The sequence below is a fragment of the Pogona vitticeps genome, chromosome 6 (assembly GCF_051106095.1).
Source record: "Pogona vitticeps strain Pit_001003342236 chromosome 6, PviZW2.1, whole genome shotgun sequence".
NCBI lineage: Eukaryota > Metazoa > Chordata > Lepidosauria > Squamata > Agamidae > Pogona > Pogona vitticeps.
In genome coordinates this window covers 82,922,689-82,944,232 of record NC_135788.1, presented here as the reverse complement: position 1 = coordinate 82,944,232, position 21,544 = coordinate 82,922,689, and the positions used below count along the sequence as shown (strand labels likewise).

The window sequence follows — 21,544 nt, the reverse complement described above, 5'->3', positions numbered from 1 at the left end:
GAGATACAACGTGAAAGAAAACAAAATGAAATCAGCTTGCTAAATCTACAAATGGAGAGATCCAACCACATACTTAGATTCCAGAATTTTCCAGAACAAAAACAGTGCAATCGGTAACTACTTTTTTAGCCCCACTCATGGAGATGTGATCAGAGGAAATTCAGCAAAATATAGATATAGCATGAAGAATTACTACAGCATACACCAGAAATAATCAACTTCCCAGAGAAATTCATGTTAAATTCATGAGAATGGCATTTTGAGACAAAATTCTAAGAAACATACAAGATAAAGAATCTAGTATAAAAGATAAAGAAATTAAGATTTTGAAACATATCCCGTGGCAAATAAGACAGAAAAGGAGACAATATGTGGAGCTGACATCCCTCTTGAGAGCAAATTCAACTACATACAAGTGGTTGATACCTGAAGGTGTTGTTTTTTTTTTCATTTCCAGTAACAGAGATATTCTATTAACTTAACAATGAAGGCAGAAGACTTTATGGGGAAAAGGGGGAAATGGCTAGGTAGGAAAGAAGGGGGAAAGGCAGATGAGAAACAGGAAGAGGGGCAATCAAGTGGACCATGAAGACCAAACTCAGAAGGAAGTTCAGAATCTGAGTTAGAAGATCAAATGGGAAGCACCAAAGGAAAGTCCACCATAGAAACAAGAGGATTCAAGAGGAGGAGAGAAAACCTTAATAATAAAGATGGACCAAATGAATAAAAAAAGGCTCAGAATTCTTTCAGTTAACATAAATGGCTTAAACTCACCCCAAAAACGTGAAAGAATTTACCAACAACTGCAGAAATTAAAATTGACTATTATCTGCCTTCAAGAAACCCGTATGAAAAAAACACAGATCAACATCTTTTAGAAAAATGTTTTAAAATATGAGATTTATTTATAGCATCAGATGCAACATATATATGAAAGGAACTAGACCAAAAGTAATTTTTTGCATCTGAGGATGTGAGGGTACTAATGGTGGAAATTCAAAATGAGGCAAAAAAGGTGTTTATCGTTAATATATATGCCCCCAATGAAAATCAAAAACTGTTCTATGACGAACTTCAAAAAGAAATAGTAATGAGAGAATATGAGAAGTATTGTATATTGGGAGATTTTAATGCCATTTTTGACAGACATTTAAACACAGGAATGGGAAAAGAAAAATAATAAGTAAAATGTTATCAAAACCCTTTTTACAGCTAGCAGAAGAGCTTAATATGATTAACGCCTGGAGAACAAGATGTCCAAGTGCAAGAGACTTTACATTTTATTCGGATAGACATAAAAGCTTGTCGAGTTGGATCTTACTAGGTTGGATGGAAGAAGTATCGGAAATAGACATCTTGCTTAATACCTTTGCAGATCACAGTCCTAACTTGGTGCAATTGGAAATAGGACCTAAACCTATATATTGGAGATTAAATACAACCCTTTAAAAATGATATCCCTATTAAAAAAATAAGAGAAGAGATACACTTCCAGAAACATCAATGATCACAGTATGGGAAGCAAGTAAAGCCTTTTTCCAGGGGTTAATGATAAGATTCACAGCAAGACAAAAGAGAGAGAGGATAGGAAAATATTGAGATCTGGAATAGACATTGTTCTTGTGTGAAAAGCAGTTAAGGCAAAACCCAAGCAAGACACAATTGAGGAAGAAGATAAAATTAATACATCAATTGAATATTATGATGACAGAAGAAATGGTGAAAAGGATAAAATTCACAGGACATTTTTTAAAAAAAAAATGCAAATAAACCAGGAAAGTGGTTGGCATATAAACTACAGAAAGAAAGAGAAAAATCCATAATTCAGAACTTGAAAGATGAGGAAGGAGTGATAAAATCTAGATAGGAAGAAATAAAGAGGATTGTAGATAAATTTTATCAAAATCTGTATCGGGAAATGGAGATCCCCAAAAGGAAACAGAGAGAGTATATGTGGAAACATAGTAATATAAATCTGACAAGTGAACAGAAGCAGATACTGAATGAGACATTTTCATTTAATGAAATAGTAGAAGCTTTCAAGAAGCAACAGATGGGAAATCTCCAAGACAAGATGGGATTCCGGCAGAATATTACAAAACTTTTGAAGATATACTGCTTGAACCATATAAGAAGGTTATTGATCAAGAAGGGGGTAATCCCACCAACATGGACAGAGGCATTAATTACTACTATTCACAAAGAAGGAACAGATGCCATGGAAATTAAAAACTACAGACCAATATCACTCCTAAATGTGGATTATAAAATTTATGCTACAATATTGGCAACAGACTGAAAAGGGTTCTTTCACAAATAATTCATCATGGCCAATCCAGTTTCTTATCAAAGAGACAAATGAGAAACAACCTTAAAATGATTCTAAATGTACTTGAATATTATGAAGTGCACCTGGAGAAATCAATGGCTACGATCTTTTTAGATGCAGAAAAGGTGTTTGACAATCTGAATGGAATTTCATGATACAGCAACTAAAACTGATGGATATGGGGGAAAGATTTATCACATCAATAAAGACTATCTATACCCAATAAAAAGCTAAAATAAAATCATTAATGGAGATTTTTTTTAAAAAAAACATTCAAATACAGAAAGGGACAAGACAGGGCTGTGCATTATCTCCACTATTATTTATACTCTCATTGGATGTCCTCAATGAGCAAATTAGGATTAATAAGAGCATAAGAGGGCTGAAAATAAACGGAGAAGAATATAAATTACAAGCATTTGCTGATGATTTAGTTTTTATTTTGGATGAACCCATTAAATCTATTGATGAACTCATGGAAATATTAATACATTTTGGGGAGATGGTGGGAACGAAAGTGATTCAGCAGAAAACAAAAAATCTAGGCAAAAATATCTGAACTAAGGAGATTCATAAAGTGACAGACATGACAGCCTTCCAAGGGGGGGAAAGCGTTAAATATTTGAGAATCCAAATGACAAATAAGACAAGCTCATTAATAAAAGAAATCTACATGAAACTTTTCAATTAGATACAGAAAGATTTGGAAAAGTGGGATAAGCTACAACTTTCATTGATGGAAAGAATAGCAGTAATCAAAATGAATGTGCTACTTAAACTGATCTTTCTTTTCCAGACAATACCAGATAGATAGATAGATAGATAGATAGATAGATAGATAGATAGATAGATAGATAGATAGATAGATAGATAGATAGATAGATAGATAGATAGATAGATAGATAGATAGATAGATAGATAGATAGATAGATAGATAGATAAATAAATAAATAAATAAATAAATAAATAAATAAATGTCTTAGGTATAGAGTTTGCTTTTAAAATATGGGGTGTTAAAGACTAGAGAGGAGCTAGACAAGCAGAAAATGTTTTTAGATAGCTGGATGAGATTACGATTAGCCTCGAGGTATGTAAAAGATGAAACAATGGACTTTTATGAAGAACAAACAATATTTTATAAACTATTGCTAGGGACAAGTGATAAAATAATTAAAATAATGTATTAATATCTCTTAAATATGGAAATGGAAGATGAAGTGATGAAAGATTTTATGATAAAATGGGCACAAGATATTGATCATAATATTGATTTAGAACAGGGGTTGTCAATCCCCAGTCCACGGCCCAGTGCCGGTCCATGGGCTTGCCGGATCTGGGCCGCAGATATGGATGTCTGCCCCTGCACACATGCATGGTGGTGTGTCACTCTCATGTGGGGGGGGCGTGTCGCACTCGTGCTGGGCATGTCATGCTCATGCGGGGGACGTGTCACGCTCATGCACATGTGTGCAAGTGTGACACACACCCTGCGCATGGAGCTCAATCCCCTCAGCCGGCCCATGGCCCCCAAAAGGTTGGAGACTGCTGATTTAGAACATTGGACACAAATTTGGAAGAATAATATTAAACTTACAAAATCAGTAAATTTCAAAGAACATATATAAAAGATGTTTTATACATGGCATATCACTCCAGAAAAACTTTCTGAAATATATGAAAATGTTTCCAACAATTGTAGGAAATGTAAAATACAGGAGGATTGTTTCTATCATGTTTGGTCGACATGTAGGGAAGCAAAACATTACTCAAGTACATGAAATGTTGCAAAAATTCTAACTTGTGTGATACCATTTAAATCAGAATTGTTTTTATTGAAACAATCTTATGCCTGAGATTATAGATAAAGAAATGAGATATTTGATAATACATGTAATTACTGCAGCTAGGATACTATATGGGAAATATTGGAAGAAAGCAGAAATACTGTCCCTAGAAGAGCTGGCTGAAAAGATACTGGAAGTGGCAGAGATGAGTGTATTAACAGAAGCACTAAATGAAAGGTAATCTGAAAAAGGACTCAAAAACTTGGAACGATTTTACAGCTAGACTCAAAATATGGATTGGAAAGCATAGATAAAAGATGAATTTTGAAGTCCAACTAGGGAATGGAGAGATTAGTAACTATAGCAATTCCTGTAAAACCTGTTGATTTGTTTTTTGTTTGTTATCTTCATCTTTTAGTATAATTGTATAAGTGGATGTAAAAGTACTCTCTCACTCTCTGGATTTTTACCTTTCCCTGACCCATATCTATTCCCCCAGCCCTCCAGCCCACTATGCCCAATTATATTCCCATTGAAAATGAATATAGAGTGGTGCCCCCCATAGCGACGATAATCCGTTCCAGATAAATTGTCACTATCCGGAAACATCGCTATACGGATATAAAAAACCCATAGGAATGCATTAAACTCCGTTTAATGCGTTCCTATAGGGGATAAACTCACCACTAAGTGGGAATCCTCCATAGGGCCACCATTTTCGCCGCCTCGGTAAGTGAGGAATCAGTGCGAAAATGCTGCGGGCGGCCATTTTGTTGATCCGGCGGACACTTTGGAACCGCCGATCAGCTGTTCTAACACATTGCAATGCGAAGGTCAGTAAGAAAATGCTTACCAATCATTGCAATGCGATGTTTACCCTATTTAAACATCGCAATGCGATTGCAAAAGCAATCGCAAAATCCACATTGCTATGCGGATTCGTCGTTAAACAGGGCGCTCGTTATGCGAGCCACCACTGTACTGTAATTGCAATTTGCCCAAGGCCACACAGGCTGGCTGTACTCATAAGACCCACAGTGGAGAATCAAACTCCCAACCTCCGAGTCTGCAGCCAGATACCTAACTCGCTGAGCTATCGAGCCCTTACCATTCAGGCAAGCTTTCTCTCTTAGTGACTGGCTTCCTGAGTGGGTTTTTTAAAATAGATTGTTGTGCCTTAGTGCTTTGAATGTGGTTTTGCTGTTGCTTTTGTCTACCGTTTTTAGTGTGGTATTTGTTTGACACTATTTAGTATTTGTATATTTACTGTTTCTAGCCTTAAATACTGTTTTTTAATGATGTAAGATGCCTTCAGTCCTTTTAAAGGAGAAAGATTGGGTATAAATAGTTTTAATTAATTGAATAAAAGTACCTGCCAATCTTGCCTTACTTTTTAAATCAGGAGTGTCAAATGTCAATATCCCTAAAATGGCCTACCCTACCACTTCTATGCCATCCAAAATTACTAGTCTACTAGATGCTGTCTGAATATAAGCCTGTTCCTTGAACATACTCTTGTATTCCCTCCTCCATATCAAACGGTATGTGACAAAGTATATGGGTAGTATAAATGGAACATAGTGCATTGAAGCTGTGAGATTTGGTTGAACTAAATTCATTGGGGTGGACGTGGGGGAATGTAGGGCACCTGCATGCTACCTGCTGGTTGGAAAACGACTTCATCCAATCTGTCCATCCCTTGTTTGAAACAAATCTAAACAATATTTCACATTTCATATCATGTGTATATCCTGGAGGACTGCTATCCAATTTTCTCATGCCATTCAAGGAAAACAAAAAGGTGCTGACACAAAAACAGAAACTTGTGCCTCACCTTGGAAAGGGAAATTCTTTGCATTATGTCCGTCATGTTGCACTGGTTGCCTGGAACAAAGAAGAAGGGTGGCCAATGAGCCATTAACAGGTTGTTTCTATGATACAACTTCATCACTATCATCATCATGTGCTGCCAAGTTAATTCTGACTTATGGTGACCCTTTTCAGAGTTTCCCAGACTGAGAATACTCAGAAGTGGTTTACCATTCCCTTCTTCTGGGGGGGGGGCACCCTGGGACTGCACAGCTCGACTAAGGTCACACAGCCTGGCTCTACTAACAGGAGGCATCATAGGGAACCAAACTCCCAACCTCTGCTCCACAGCCAGAGAGAGAAAACCCCTGAGCTATCCAGGCAGCACTATAATATTAGAACTCAAATGTGTCCCGTGTTGGCTTGCAGACTCTGCCATGATTTTCAACCCACATTTCCCCACATCATGAGGTTAATCCTTTATCAAGTACAGTGATGCCTCGCAAGATGAGCGCCCCATTTAACGACGAAATCGCATTACGATGAACTTTTGCGATCGCAAAAGCGATCGCAAAATGATGTTTCCTACGGGGGAATTTCGCTTTGCGATGATCGGTTCCCTGCTTCGGGAACCGATTCTCGCAAAACAACGTTCGCACAGCTGATCGCGGTTTCAGAATGGTTTGAAACAGGTTTTAATGCGTTTCTGTGGGCTTTTTAATTTCGCTTTACGATGTTTTCGTTCTACAGCGATTTTGCTGGAATGAATTAACATCGTAATGTGAGGCACCACTGTATATAGTTTCATTTTTATAGAGCTATTGAGACTTCATTCCTTCTGTTACTAGTGTGGCATTTCCTCACCCTGGTCCAAGTTGGTAAATGTTACAACATCAAGGAAAAGTGAAACTTTGCTACAAATGAGACACATTTTTCGGCAGATTCCTGATTTAGATTTCAAAGGGGCACTGTACAAACTAACACATTCACCAAAGAACAGGGGTGGGCAATTAATTTCTATAGGGGGCCACATGAAAAAACTGAACTGTATTCGGGGGCCGAACCAACTTTACTTAAAAATAAAAGATAAGCAACTGATCAACTTTAGACAAAAAGCTATAAATGGTTTTGATGTTCAACTTGTTCAGTGAGAGAAATCCAGTCTGTCTTGGGCTTGAACAAGCACTTGAACACCGGACTGGAGCGATGACTGGCAGGCCCGACAGGAGCGGCTCAATGGCCATATGTGGCCCTCGGGCCACACTTTGCCCAGGTCTGCCATAGAACATGATTTTGCAACCTGTTCCATCAGGCAGATGGGTGTTCTCCTAAGTAATTGGATGATCTGTGTGTATACATACATGTTGGAGGGTGGAGAGTTGGAAACAGCATCATCAGAGTGAAGTGATGCCGGAACTACAGACACGGAAAATTGCTTAAAAGTTTAGCAGTGGCCATTCACAAAGCAGTGGTGGTGTGGATGTAAACCTCCTGGCAGTATAAAGAAATTTTCAATCAGACAATTTCCTGATTTCAAGCCACAGATATGAGCCTATGGCAGATGTTCTTCTTATTGTCCTACAAGTCATAAATGGTGAAATTGGTAGGCTCATTCCCTACACATAAAGCACTTCCCTTTCTAGGCATAAGAGAAAGAAAAAATTCTCTTTAAGAATTTGAGATGGGGAGCTCCACAGCGTTTTGCTATTTCCTTTTTAAAAGTTATGTGATAAGAATGAATATACAAACATCCGGATAAGTAAAACATATCAGGTACCTAAAAATGAATCTAAACTTATAAACATATGAAACTATTTATCCAGGATGTTGGCACAATACTGCTGTTGCTGGGTTTTTTCTTTTCTTTTCTTTTTTAAAACTGTACAGATTTTTTTTTACTGTGCTAGATGCATTTCTGAATCAAGTGGATATAAAATTATGTGCTTGTTTTTAGCTTTAATTCTGTAGTTATCACTATCAAACACAGCAGGTTCATGAATGGATATGGATATGTGACAATTTGCAGAGGGACACACACAGAAAGCTCACTTTGACGGCAAAATCTCTTTGCTCTTTGTCAATAACTGCTAGCATTTAAAACGTGTTTAATATTGCTGAAAATCAAAAGCAGTGATTCTTATTGATAACTCCAAGTATGTTCAACAACAAAAAACCCCCCAAATTTAAGAGAAGACAACACTGGCCATTTCCTGTGCAATGTACATCAGAGCCGGGCACAGATTAATTGAAATTAAAACCCAATAACTATGCAACGTAAAGCTCAATGTGAGGAAACCAGTTGAGGAATTGTCTCTGAGCAGGGAATGATCTTTTGCGTGTGTGCAGCAAACATGGTTTAAATGTGCTCTAATTGGGTTGACACTGCTTTTTCTGCCAGTATGATTGTCTCATCCAATGCACAGGGATGCTCATGGGGATAGCACTTCACCTCAATTGAGCATCCATAGTCTCTCTGAAAATGGATGTTTCATCTCAGCATTGGGAACGGGGTTTCACTAGGACACTTCAAAGAACTAAATAAACAAACAGAGAGAGATGGAGATTGCCCAATAGTCCCTTGTTGGCAGCTTCTGCTCTTGAGGCTCCATGCAGACAGAGCTCTCTGCCTTTGCCCTGCAGACGCCTGCTAATTGTTGCCTGGACAGCTATAGTGATTCACCCAGGAAAACCCGATTCTATAAATTGTGCCTCCACAGCTGATCAAACCATATATTCATATATTCCCCAGTATGTAGTCACACCCTATGATATATGGTAACACAGCTTTTCACATGGTCCTGGTGCTATGGACAGGTGGAAGCAATGCACTTAGATGACCACAAAACACTGGCAACATTACAGTGGTGAATTTTTGTATGCAGAATCAGTACAATTGGGACCTTCTTTCCTTCTCTCTCTGGCTGCTTGGTTGTCAAAACCCTACTTCAGAGTCTCTCCCCAGGGGAGGTTTTTATGGTGCACACAGGATTGCAGGAAGAAGAGATTCTGGTTGTTTCTGAAGGCAGCAGCAAAAGCCTCAGAAAATACATGATTGGTTTCTGGCCAGTTCTTTCTGATTCTAGTCCAGTTAATTAAGCAGCATTTAGTCACTGTCTGGAAAGAACACCTTGTTCTTCTGATCTCAAGTGCTTGTCTTTGGATGTCTCCTGTGCTCAAGCAGGAAGTTTGTGGCAGATCAGCGAAATATCAGTTCAGGTTTCTGAATGGAGCAAATTTCAATACAACAAAAAAGAATTATTTTTTTCTGATATTAGTTTATCTTTGAAATCCCTTTGGTCTACTGCTCACCAAGGGGGTAGCAGTCTGACCAGGGAGTCCTGGCCCTATTTACATGAATGGACGTGTAGTTGAAGACCCAGGCTAATTTTTTTCCCTTGTAAATGAGGCACTGCCTATTAAGGTTAGGCTGCTAAAGTTTTTCATTTTACTGAAGTTTTTCAATGAACCCATGTGTGTCATTCTGATTTCTGACCAAGAAACCAGTGGTCTTCCTAGCTCCTTGCTAGCCTTGCGATGCTTCTCTGCTTCTGCAATGTTTCTCACTGGTTTTGCTGTATGCTGTGTATTCACAGTTTAATGGCTATAACAGCAGCAGTTCATGAATCAAAATCTTGAGGAAATGTTGACATGCAATTGTTTCACTGCCTTGTACATTATATTTACTATTGTTCACTGCTACAATAAATGTTACACAGTGAGTTTTAACTAAATTGTAGGAAAATAACATTGCATGTTTTTCCTATAAGCACTTGAGGGAGATCAAGGATACTTCAATTCAAAAATTTTCAGGTAATTTATATCTCTGAACAACACTGAGCAATCTTTCTGATATTCCTCAGGCATTCTGAAATTTACTTACAACAACCTGCAAAGAAGGCAGGTAAGAAAAAGCATGGAAGTTTTGGTCCTCCCCATCTCTCGTCATTTTTCTCATGCTGGGTGCAAATATCTGAAGTAAAGACACTTAAATCACAGAAGCTCTCCATATGATATATGGCATTAATTATCTAATGATGAGGGCTGCATTTGAGCTAAGTGGGGAGGGTCATATGTTATCCTTCTCTCTCTGAACATTTTTCAAAGAACAACACAAATATAGTCATGTTCAAAATAGATATATAGAAAGTGAAGAGTAAGCCTCACTATAACTTCTTTCCTGCTAAAAAAAGCACAGCTCACAGACTTACAACGGTTTTCTTGACTGTTCAGCTTTGTGCAATAAGATTCCTGCCTGCAACACTCAACTAAATTTGGTGCAGGTTGTTTAAAAGATTAAATATTCACTTATCTCCAATCAGAGATAAGAGCAGAAGAAGCTTATGAGCCAGATGTAGACTTTGTTTTCTACGGATTGCATGCATCATTGCTTCTGCTACACTAAAGCCTTCTAACAACAGGTGAGGAAACACACTTTCCCTCACTATTTTCCCTCTTCTTCCCTCAGATTTCTTGTTTATTGGTACAACAGTGGCTTTTATTTCCCATTCACATGAGCAACTTCCTCAAAAAAATTAACAAAGGTCGCTCCTCATTGGACAACATTTTGCACACTTTCTATGACCAAGCAAGCTTATTGCACCTTAAATTCAGGTGGTGTTTGGTTGCTACTAGAAACCTGAGACGTTAAAATGGTATTAGTGAAGTATGAGTGATGATGACACTTCACAGCACGTGGAAGTGAGGCAAGCAGATTGCAGGTATGCTTCAGCATCTTGCTGTTACTACAAAATCACGCCATCCTGGCAAAGCTAATGGGCTATTACCTTGGAGCTGGGGTCTCGGTCGTTGTTGTTCTGGCATTGTGGTGGTATTGCTCAATTGGGCTATGGGAACCCTTGATTCTTTGGCTGGACTGTCTCCGGGGAAGCAGAAGAACATTCCGCTCTTTATGAGGCATTGGAATGTCAACATGTTCCAAAGCAGCCTGAAGTCAAGGAACTGATTCTGTACAGTCCCTGTCAATCTTTCTGAGGCCTCTGGTTACAATAAAATGCAAGAGACTAGATGACATCACCCAACATCTCTTCCTACATGAAATAATAGGTAGTGTTTACTTCTGAGAAGGGTTTGATTTGAGCAAACATTCAATGCATGTAAAATGCCTGGGACCTAAAATGACTACTTTCCTATGGAGATCCGAGCATATCCCATGGGATTTCTGGTTTCCTATGACGATTTTTTTTTCCCTGCAAATGGTGAACACAAATAGCGAGACCAGTTGATAGGCTAAGTGGTGCAGTCAGAACAGAAGCACACCATCTGTGGGTAAAAAGGAAACTCTCCTTTATCTTCCTTTGTTTTTCTCTCTTCCCCCTTCTAACGCTGATGCATGAATACTGAATTTAACATGAGTGATCGATGGGATTGCCATTCCATGCTGTTGAGGCTTCTGGGCTTTTTTCTCCCATTGTGGATACTACAGAAATATATGACTAGCACTGTTTTGATTCTTTCTTACATGCTTGTCTGAAGACAGTCCACATGCTCAACACTTTCCTGACAGCAGCTACAATGCTACTGTATACAAATTGCCTGTATTCAAGATTGTTGACAGTGCCAACTCTCTTTGCACAACACAACAAAATTTCTGGACCAGGGGCAAAACCTTTCCCTTCCAAGGAGTATGAATTTCAAGGAACAAGACCAACAAGGATAGGTGCACATCTTTCTCCTCCATGAGGCATCCTTGTACAGGAGCACCCTTGAAATTTTATAGTCAGACATGTAGGAAATCCTCCAAAGAGTCCAGGGAGGACCGCCCCCTTGATTGCTAAATCATTCCACCCATCCAAGGATGTTCTCAGATTTGCTCAACAGGCGGAGCTCCATGAATGGAGGACACCTTTTAGATGTGCTCAATGTTTGCAGGGAGAATTAGGTTAGAATGTAGAAGGAGATAAGCCCTGTTCTTCCTATTCTTGTCATCTGTAACTATTGTTGAATGAAAAACACATTGTCTGTGGAAGTAAACAAAGGAGTATTTAGCACTAACTGGCAAACGAAGGGAGAACATCTTAAAGGAAAACATGTTTGGGCTGTATGCACTTTCTCCACAGGCAAACCCATGGCAAACAGGAAAAATAAAGGATAATATATTCTAGCAGCTCTTGCATAGAAAACTAGTATAATGTAAACTATATGATGACTCCTTGTTTCATTATAAAATGCTGAAACCAGTGTAAATGATATGTGGACTCCTTGTTTTATTATAGGGTACTCAAATCAACATGCATTGTTTTTCTTCTTTCTCCTCAAACGTATAGCTATAGGAGAACTGTACCTGCATTAAAGGGATTACAATCTACTTCCTTCTTAATCTGGCTAATTCTCATGGTGGAAAACCCTCGGGCCTAGGATTTAGGTATTCACTCAATTAACTGGAAAATGTGTTGAACCAAAACACCCAGTAAGGAATTAGCTTACCTTCTTCCTGACTTCAAGAGTACTTCCTAAATTCTCTTGTCAACAAAACAACTTTTCTTTTCTCCCCCCTCTCCTAAAATCCCTTGAGTAGAATCAATTCATCAAGTCCAAAACAGAAGGGTCTTTAGCACTTGTTAAAATTAAAGACACCTTTGGAGAGTGCTAAGTTCAAAAGAGAAGAGCAAAGGGTGGCGAGACCTAAAGGGATTGGTATTCAGTCCAGCTACAGTAATATCCTTTAAAGTACAGCCCAGCCTCCAGATTCCCTTCTGTTTCTTTAGTTAGGAGAAGTCTCTGTTAGGAAAAGCTCTTCTGAGGAGAAATGCACAGCTTCACTGGATCACAGAATAGTGGAGCTAGAAAGATCATTGAGTCCCTGTTAAAGTGCAAAATTGAGAGCTAAAGCAGCCCTGATAGTCATCCACCTTTTCTTTAAAATCACTGGTGAAGGACGTCCATTATCCTCCAAGTTAGTTTACTGCATTGTCAAACAGCTCCAAATATCAGTAAATTCTTCTTAATGTTTAGTCAGAAATCTTACTTCTTTAATTTAAATTAAGGGTGGGCATTCAGATTCAGAAATATTAAGAATTCACAGAATTATGCCATATTCAGGTAGTTCAAAAATATCCAAATCCTAATTTGATAGTTCCAAATAATAATTCCTAATATTTGAAGTCCCATTTATTTCTATAGATTAGAAAGCAAAAGGCTAGATTTCCGCTTGATAGAGGAAGAAGTGAAAGTGAAACCTATCTCTCAGGCATCCTGAAGTTATTTCTTGAGAAGTGAAATTAAAGACACTCTGGCACCAATCAGTACCTCCTGATTGGGGTTGCCATGGGTATCTGACCCAAAGGATGTGGGTTGGGGTGAGAGCAAAATCTATCAATGATGGGTGCCAGCTCTGAAACAGATGTGGCATTTGCCTCTCCAGAAGCTTTGTGTCAGTGTTTGGATATTGAAACTCCAAGAGCACTCTGTTGATGAAAACAAACCTCGGGCCCAAGATAACAGGCTAAACAGAAAATCACATTTTGCCCAGGTCTGAAGTAAGGTAAAGGCCACCAGACTCACTACTGTATGACAATGTGCTGTTCTTACTCTTCTGCTTATAAAGTAAGAGCAGTCTATCACTATGGACAAAGCAGCTGAATGTGGTTAAGAAGCACTACCTAAGCTTGTTCCAGCTGCATGCCATCAGTCAACCATTTCATATTGACTTTTACAGGCATGACTTTGCATTTGTCATCCATTTTACATTCCCTCTACAATACTAAATTTAACCCCTTGTTCACATGTCAGGAACAAATCCTGACATGATGTCTATCTGCACCAATGAAATCTAAAAGCAGGGGCAGACAGCAGAAGGTATTTTTTCACATTGGTTCTTTCCAGTTGACAGGTGGGCATAGCTGCTTATAAATCCCCTGACCATTTGCTGTTAGGATATGCTCTGGTGTAAGCCTGCACTGCAGCAGTTTTCTCTGTGTCCTTTTCTGAACTTTAAACTTACACTTACATTCTCTCCCTCTCATTGTATATTGTTTACTTAATGTAGTTAGGAATAAGATTTAGGATTAATATTTTATTTTATTTACAATTTTTTTAACCATGCCATTACCAGTGGTCTCTGAGCAGTGTACAACAATATTAAAACTTTAAAAACATTAAAAACATTAAAAGTAGGTATAGTAATACCCTATATTAAAAACAGTCATTAAAACATTAATATTAATAAAACCTGCTGCTCATATGGCCAGCTAAAGAATACTATTTAATTAAAATGCCGGCTAAACAGAAAGGTCTTTGCCTGGCACCGAAAAGCCAAAAGTGTTGGAGCCAAGTGGATCTCTTTAGGGAGGCGTTCCAAAGTTGGGGGACAACAGCTGAGAAGGCCCTATTTTGGCATACCATCCCCTTCACCTCTTTCAGGGATGGCACCTTCAGAAGGGCCTCCTGGCCTGATCTTAGAGGACTGGCAGGCTCGTATGGAAGAAGACAGTCCTTTAGGATTCATAGGAGATTCATAGATTAATACATTATAAATCAACAGGGAAATATTATATTAGGTTTGGGCTTCTTTGGGATACATCCAGCAGGGGAACAAGATTTTGTTCTACATAGACAGATATATTAAGTTAAAAGTGTGTGTGTGTGTGTGTGTGTGTGTGTGTGTGTGTGTGTGTGTGTGCGTGTGTGTGTGTGCGCGTGCGTGCGTGCGTGCGTGCGTGCGCGTGCGCGTGCGTGCATGCATGAGATTTTCATTGGGCACATGACTTACCCATGACTGCAGAGAAATGGAAACACACCAGGCTGACAATGGCAAATCATTCCTTCGATAGCTCACATACCTTAAAATCCTGTAAAGGTCACCCTAACCCAGAATCAGTTGTTTAATTAATTAATTTTATTACATTTGGACTCCCCCTTTCCACTAAAAAGATACCACTGAAGGCAGGTTAAAACGTTACAAAGTTATTGAAAGTAATAGAAACAGAGCAACATTTAGCTAAAACCTTAATAAAAACAATACAAACCTGCTGTACCATAAAATGATAAAAATTTGCAAAGTATGTTAAAAAAACATTAAAGATTTTAACATTATGAAGGGTAAAGATTAGAAACAGCACAAACATCAAATGCTTGTCTAAAAAAATAGTTTTGTAGACAGAACATAACATCACCAAGAAGTTCTAGTCTTTGTCTAAGTCTTTAGGTGCACACTGGAATTATGGATATCACCCAGTCAGATGTGTTCCTCTCCAATTTCCCCCCTTTTCTATAATGGTTAATTTGTGAGATCAGATTTTTTTTTTTAAAAAAACTATTTTCATTTGTTTGTTCTGTTTTCTTGTCCAGCACTTTATTCATGAAATAACTTTGCAGGATCCCATAAGTATTGTAGCTGTTCATCCTGCCCCCCCCCCCAACAATCAAGTTGCTTTTGTAGGATAATGTCATCCTCTCATTCAACAGTCTTCTCAATGTTGAAAATTGTTGACAGTTTTATCTGATGGGTCATCCTGAAGGAGCTTACTGCTACTTTCTACCCTTCCCTACCAAAGGACATTAAAAAAAACAAGGTGGTGAAAGCCTTCATGGACTGGTGCTGAGGTAAATACTTTATCATGGTATGGAAAGACAACAATCCAAAGTGTGCTTTTTATTCAGTACAGAAAAGTTGAGTATTTTTCACTGATTTTGCAGTTACCATGAGAAAGATTAATTTAACATAACTCTTAAATTCCTAAAGTAAACCGTTTTTAAAGATATAAGCCCACACTAGCAAGGAATACTCAATAAGGTGTTTCCTTACATTAGCCATCCTTCACCTGTTGCCCTCCACCTGTTTTGGATTCTTGATCCCCCCAGAACTCCTCACTGCTAGTTGAAACTGATAGAAATTAAAGTCTAAAAAAGCAGGAATGGATCAGGTTGGAAAAGGCTGCCCTATTTTTCCTTATTGTCTGTGTGCCTGTGCAGTAATCCAGTCATTCCTGGAATCAGTCAATTTCCGACATGGACTGAAGGGACTAGACTGATCACCCCATTAGAATGCACGCTGACATGAATGCTGCTGGAAAAATCATGTAGAAATTATGCAGTGATTCCTGCTATGGTGGATCTATGCCAGCCTAATTCATATGGGAATGCAAACTATTATTGTAGAAAAGTGGTTTCCAACCTTAGGTCCCCATATGTTCTTGGACTAAAACTCCCAGAAGCCTTCACCACTAGCTGGGCTAGCCAGGATTTCTGGGCGTTGTAGTCCAAGAGCATCTGGAAGACCCAAGGTTGGGAACCAATGGTATAGAAAGTACAACTGATGTGGTATTCACTCATTGGTCAAGCAGCAGGAGGTTATCAACATTTATGGTACTAATGCTTGACATTGTAAGGCTGATGCCATTGATAAAGACATTAGAACAATCATTCCATAATCTTTAACATAGGGGAGAAGACAGCAGACGTGAAAGGGTGTACTACATCTAGCTCTTTGTCACCATGAGTAGAATATGCATCTCCATACACTTCCAAAACATATTTCCATGGATAGGAAGGAAGCCTTCCAGGCATGTGTGCTTATATATTTAAATTGCCTGGACTCTGCTCCAATTTGCTCCACATTTCCCCAAGAACTGATATAAAAAAGGAAAGGCAGGCATGCAGATCATCCGATCAACAACCTTCCCTACTACATGATCCAGATCAACATGCTAACAATCATGGGAAGAGAGACCTTACAGTTATCACATGAAAGTCAAATATCCATATGGACCTTAGGTGTACATGGAAGTTGTAATGTATGAGTTTTACATACAGGAAAGTCTGTGAGTTTACAGCTTTTCATTTCATATTACTGTATGATTTGTTTCCTGTACAGAATGCAGTTATTTGTTTAGAACTATGGGCAACCCATCATGAAGTCTTGGGATTTTGTTTTCTTCCTACGGATCAGCACAGCCTCTTTTCTTGGAGGGTGATATTTTTTATTTCTTTAAGGTCATCATCATCATCATAGGCATCCTTCAGTCTTGAGAGCCTATGGTAGCGTGCTCTGTATGGAGGACTTGGAACAGCATCTAGTGTTTTGACGCTGTACGTGAAGCTGGTGTGTCCTCTCCAGAGCATGAAGCCTGGGTAAAATAATATGGAGGATAGGCTGTTACCCAAACAGCAAATCCCTCCTCTCCATGTCACTGAAATAGTGCAATGGAAAGACAAGAGACAATACAACTGGTTTCAGCGACATTACAGGAGTTGACAGAATGACACGAGCTGCCTCCGGGACTCTGGCTCCGGATTTTGCCTCGAGGTTAATTCCTGAAGCCTTTTCCATCAGTGAATATAGCCACAAGGCAGTGGAGGTTTGAAATCAGAGTTTTCCTTCTCTTAGATGGGCTGCCTTCCGGGGCTGAACAAGTCCCACCTACCCGGCCTGTTCCCTCAGGGCATGGAGGACGATGGCGGCGCCTCATGAGTAAAGCAAACATACAGGTGTAGTAAATTGAATGCACAGTTATAAGCTGTAATCTTGTTAGAGCTTGGAATATTACCTTTAAAAAGAATAGCATGCTGAAAACATTGAAAATGCAACAGAGGTAGGATGATGCTCTGTGATGCTATTCTTTCTGCTTGGAAGTTACTTTCCAAACTGCAAATTTAAGATACTGTTTAAGATACTGTTCCAGTCTACCATTAATAGCACCTTTTCTCCTTTCATTACGTTAAAGGGGAAGCAGACCGTCTTAAAAGGTATTCAGTCACTCAGTCTAAGGTAAACATACCTGTGTGAAGCAATGCATCTCTGTATCAGATATCCAAGGCTTTGTTAAGAATCGGAAGACTTGATGTATCCATTCTGGCACGGTTAACTTCTGCAATGTCGAAGGCTCAAAGACTGATTTCATGCCAGATGCAGGAGGAATGAGGTTGAAGTCCCTGCATCAAGTGCAGACAAAATAAAGCAGCTATCTCTGCAGTACTGATGAAATACCAAAAGAATTAGGTTCTCTGTAATGTATTAAACACATGCCCTGATATATTTTTGAGCAGATCTTTTCATTGGGAGCAAACTCTGTACAGTAATTGAGACTATTTATTTATGCTACTCCAGAACCTAAGCATTTTAACTAACTGTTCAAATGGACAGTATCATGTCACTTGTGGATTTTAATTCCTGTTTGATCTCTGCTTCACAGTAATGGATACTTTGTGAGGTGATTAGCAGAGAAAGTGTTCTCAGAGCATGAGGTAAATAAACATGATTCCATTCTGTTGCAAGTTCAGAACTGTTTGTCTTTCCTAATAATCACCTCTTCCTCCTTCTTCATTGCAACCCCAATTAATCAAGTTTATTAAGTCTTAATGACTGTTCTTTACTACCATGAACATTTTTAAAAATGCAAAGTTTCCTCAGTTCTCTGTTCTCCAAACATGTATTTGATTGCAATAGGTTTTGCCAGTCCTTCTAAGAGTGAGATAAAAACTTGAAGAAACTGATGCTTGGGGACAATAGCACTGACCTACCAAATATCGCTTCTGACACACACACCCAATTCCTTTTTGTTGGAAAATAGACCTATCTGTGTCACATGACCTGTTCCCCTAAACTAGCTGATTGTCCATCAGTTCAATGGAGGATCCTCTCCCACTGAAGGATGTCGTCCCAAATTGGCACTGCCCACGGACTTCACTTCTGTATGTGGGAAAGGGCTAGAGAGCCACCATCTTTCTCCTTTCTCTCAGGCAGCAAAATGTCTCCTGCCTGCTCTAATGTGCCCTTCTTCACTGATACAACCAGGTCATTAGCAATGGGATCTATAATCCAGGAGCTTCTTGGTTTAATTTTCACCTCTGCTATAATGTCAGAAGGTAACTTTTGGCAAGGTGATAGCTCTGAGCCCTGACCTTCTCTCTACAATGTGAAGAATCATATTGACTTTTCCACAACTGTTTTAAGGACTGGGATAATGCAAAGCACTTTAATCACCTAAGGCAGTGGTCCCCAACCTTGGGCCTCCCGATGTTCCTGGACTTCAACTCCCAGAAATCCTGGTCAGCAGAGGTGGTGGCAAAGGCTTCTGGGAGTTGTAGTCCAAGAACATCGGGAGGCCCAAGGTTGGGGACCACTGACTAAGGCATACTCTATTATATGACAGTGTTAGCTGCTTGTTTCCATGAATGGTGGAAACAGAACTATCTTTTTGATAAAGGTTTTGTTATAGTTATAGCTGTACATCTCAGTGTACAACAAAAATGTATTTGTTTCCTTTTGGGAAAATTCATGAACAGATGTATGCAGGCACACACAGCTCAGTAGCACATTGGTACAGTCACATAGTAAATCAGAAAACAGAGAAGAACGGCATGAATTCAGTGCCACCCACCCAGCACATGAGACACTCTTAGCCTCAGCAGCACAAATAGAGAAAAAAAGCCAAGGAAGTAGCCAGCCAGCCACAACCCTCCCAGCTCACATACTCCCACAGAAGCAAACAAAACACTCTCCCAAACCATACCAAAATATACTGTACAGTTTTAACAATAAGAATAAGTACACAGAAAATTATCTAAATATCTATCAAACTGGGAGGGAAAACATGCACAGATGGAAAAATAGCAAAATTGCACACAGAAACACCCCTCTCCCATAAACAAACAAACAAACAAAATCAAGCAACCAAGGAAGCAAATACAGTAAAGGCAATCCCCCAAACAATGAAAGATTGACCTTCTGAATATGGGGGCATGAGAGGGATTTCTCTCCTTCCTACCACTCCATGTCTTTTCTTCCCTTCTTTTTGCAAGCAGCAGCAGCAATAATAATCCAAGAAAGGAGGGTACCCCTCAGAGAAATTGAAGAGAGGACCAAAAAATACTCTCAAGGAAGAACACTGTCACAGGCAGCAGTTGTAAGAATAATCCAAAGAAGGGGGGGAAATCCTCCTAAAATGTGTGAGGTGGGGGCAAAAAAAGAAAAGCCTTCAAGATTCACAAGCTAGGAGGCTGGCAGGCCACACCATCAGTGAGGGAAGATACCAGGAGCTCAAGAGAACAAAATAATCACACACACAAAGAATAACTAAATCAAAGCCAAAGAGCATTCCTCATTGGGTTCCAAACAATCCAGGTCTTTTTTTTTTTAACAAATTCCATTTTTGTCCTCCTTTGTGGATATTCTGAGTTGCTGCTGATAGCAGCCCTTGTGATGCTGTTGCATGAAAAATTTCCAGAATTATTTCACAGATGAGGGATGAACTAAAGATTAAATGAAAGACGGAAACACAAAGAGACCCCACAGAATGTTCATGTCCCCCTTCCCTTGTTAATCCAAATCATTCATATTTAAGGGTTATTTGGGGGAAATATATGAAAGAACTTGAAAATAAAGAAGAGCCCTTTCAGGTTTCGTCCACTTTTGTGTAAACACAAATGGCCCACTCTTAATGGCTATTATTGTTCACTGATGTTGCAGGTTTTTCTGTCAGTCTTTTAGAGCACTGCAAAATTTGTGGCATCTGAGTTGCAACAATTATAGCACAAGTAGTTAAGCAACACCACTTGGTGATTCTCTGTAAGAGCCAGGAAATTTGTTTTCTGTTGCATTTGCTGTCATACTAGTTTTCAGATCTCTAAATCCCTGGAAACATGCCAGTTTGCTTGCATTAGTGAAGCACTTAGTAAACCAGTAAGCATTGTGTGAGTCGAACACCAGGCCAATTCAGACTGGTATACTTTGGCCATCATCTTTTGGAAATAAGAAGCTTAAGCTCAAGTCAGATGCTGTATGCTGTACTGCCTAACCTCCCCAGATATTTTGTTTAAATGAATCCTCTCAAAATTTAAGAAGGCAGAGTCCATGTGATAGCTACTCTGTGCTTTATTTGTTGTGTGAACAAGAAATGACATAACAGGGAAGTAAGAAAACCCCTCTCAGGTTACCCTACAAACTAACAGAGGCTTCTGAGAGGATTATAGGCCAAGAGCCTTCCTAAGTATTCTCATGGTGTTACAGCTAAATCAAAGGTAACCTGGCAAGGAACTGTCAACAGGTGAAGACAGGAATGGGTCAAAAAGAGTTATGCATCAAGATTAAATTTAGAGTTACTCCAGCTGAAGGGATCAGGTTAAAACACAGTTACCTATCCCCCTTGGTTTATTTACCGTTTTTGGCGGAACAACTGACGAAATATTTAAAGGAAGAAGGATGTGAGACACTTTGGCCCTGAGCCATTGAGCTTCCCTCTTGCTGACAGACTGATATGGTTGAAGCGGCACCCGGAAAAAGCTGAGGAAAAGATAAGGAACTCTGGGTGCCTCTTATGAGTGAAAACCTGGCACTTAAACCCAAAAAACACCACCTCAAAAGAGAAATCAGTCCCTACCTGCCTAGATGAAAGAACATTACTCACAAAGCAACCAGTTTAAAGGAGAAACCAGTTTTGTGGGACACTATAAGTCATGGCGTTTCCCCCTCACATGCTTACTATCACTTTTAAATCAAAATTCAGCAATGTTCAGTTTCACCAATCTGATGTGTATCGATGCTAAGGTACTTGAACTGGAATACCTCATGGATAGCAAGCAAGGTCCCCTCTAAGGTGCATAGCTACATGGGCAGCTGGGGGATCACTCCCCCACTTCTTTTATATTAAAAAATTGCTCTACCAGG

The 21,544-nt window shown here is 39.2% G+C and overlaps 1 protein-coding gene and 1 long non-coding RNA gene across 2 annotated transcripts in view; one reads left to right on the top strand and one right to left on the bottom strand.

Moving 5' to 3' along the window:
* SPMIP9 (sperm microtubule inner protein 9) overlaps positions 1-17,806 on the bottom strand; it is a 30,734-nt gene extending 12,928 nt beyond the window's left edge. Inside the window, exons 1-2 of the mRNA XM_020807216.3 lie at positions 17,658-17,806; positions 5,948-5,997 (exon numbers count right to left, since the gene is read on the bottom strand). Coding sequence (XP_020662875.3) covers positions 5,948-5,983 — 36 coding nt within the window. The 5' untranslated portion in view covers positions 5,984-5,997; positions 17,658-17,806. The remainder of the gene's footprint in view (positions 1-5,947; positions 5,998-17,657) is intronic.
* LOC144583592 (uncharacterized) lies at positions 10,253-16,872 on the top strand. Its single transcript, XR_013537480.1, has 2 exons — positions 10,253-10,340; positions 15,374-16,872. It is a non-coding gene; the product is annotated as an uncharacterized LOC144583592 (long non-coding RNA).
* Positions 17,807-21,544: the final 3,738 nt, after the last annotated feature.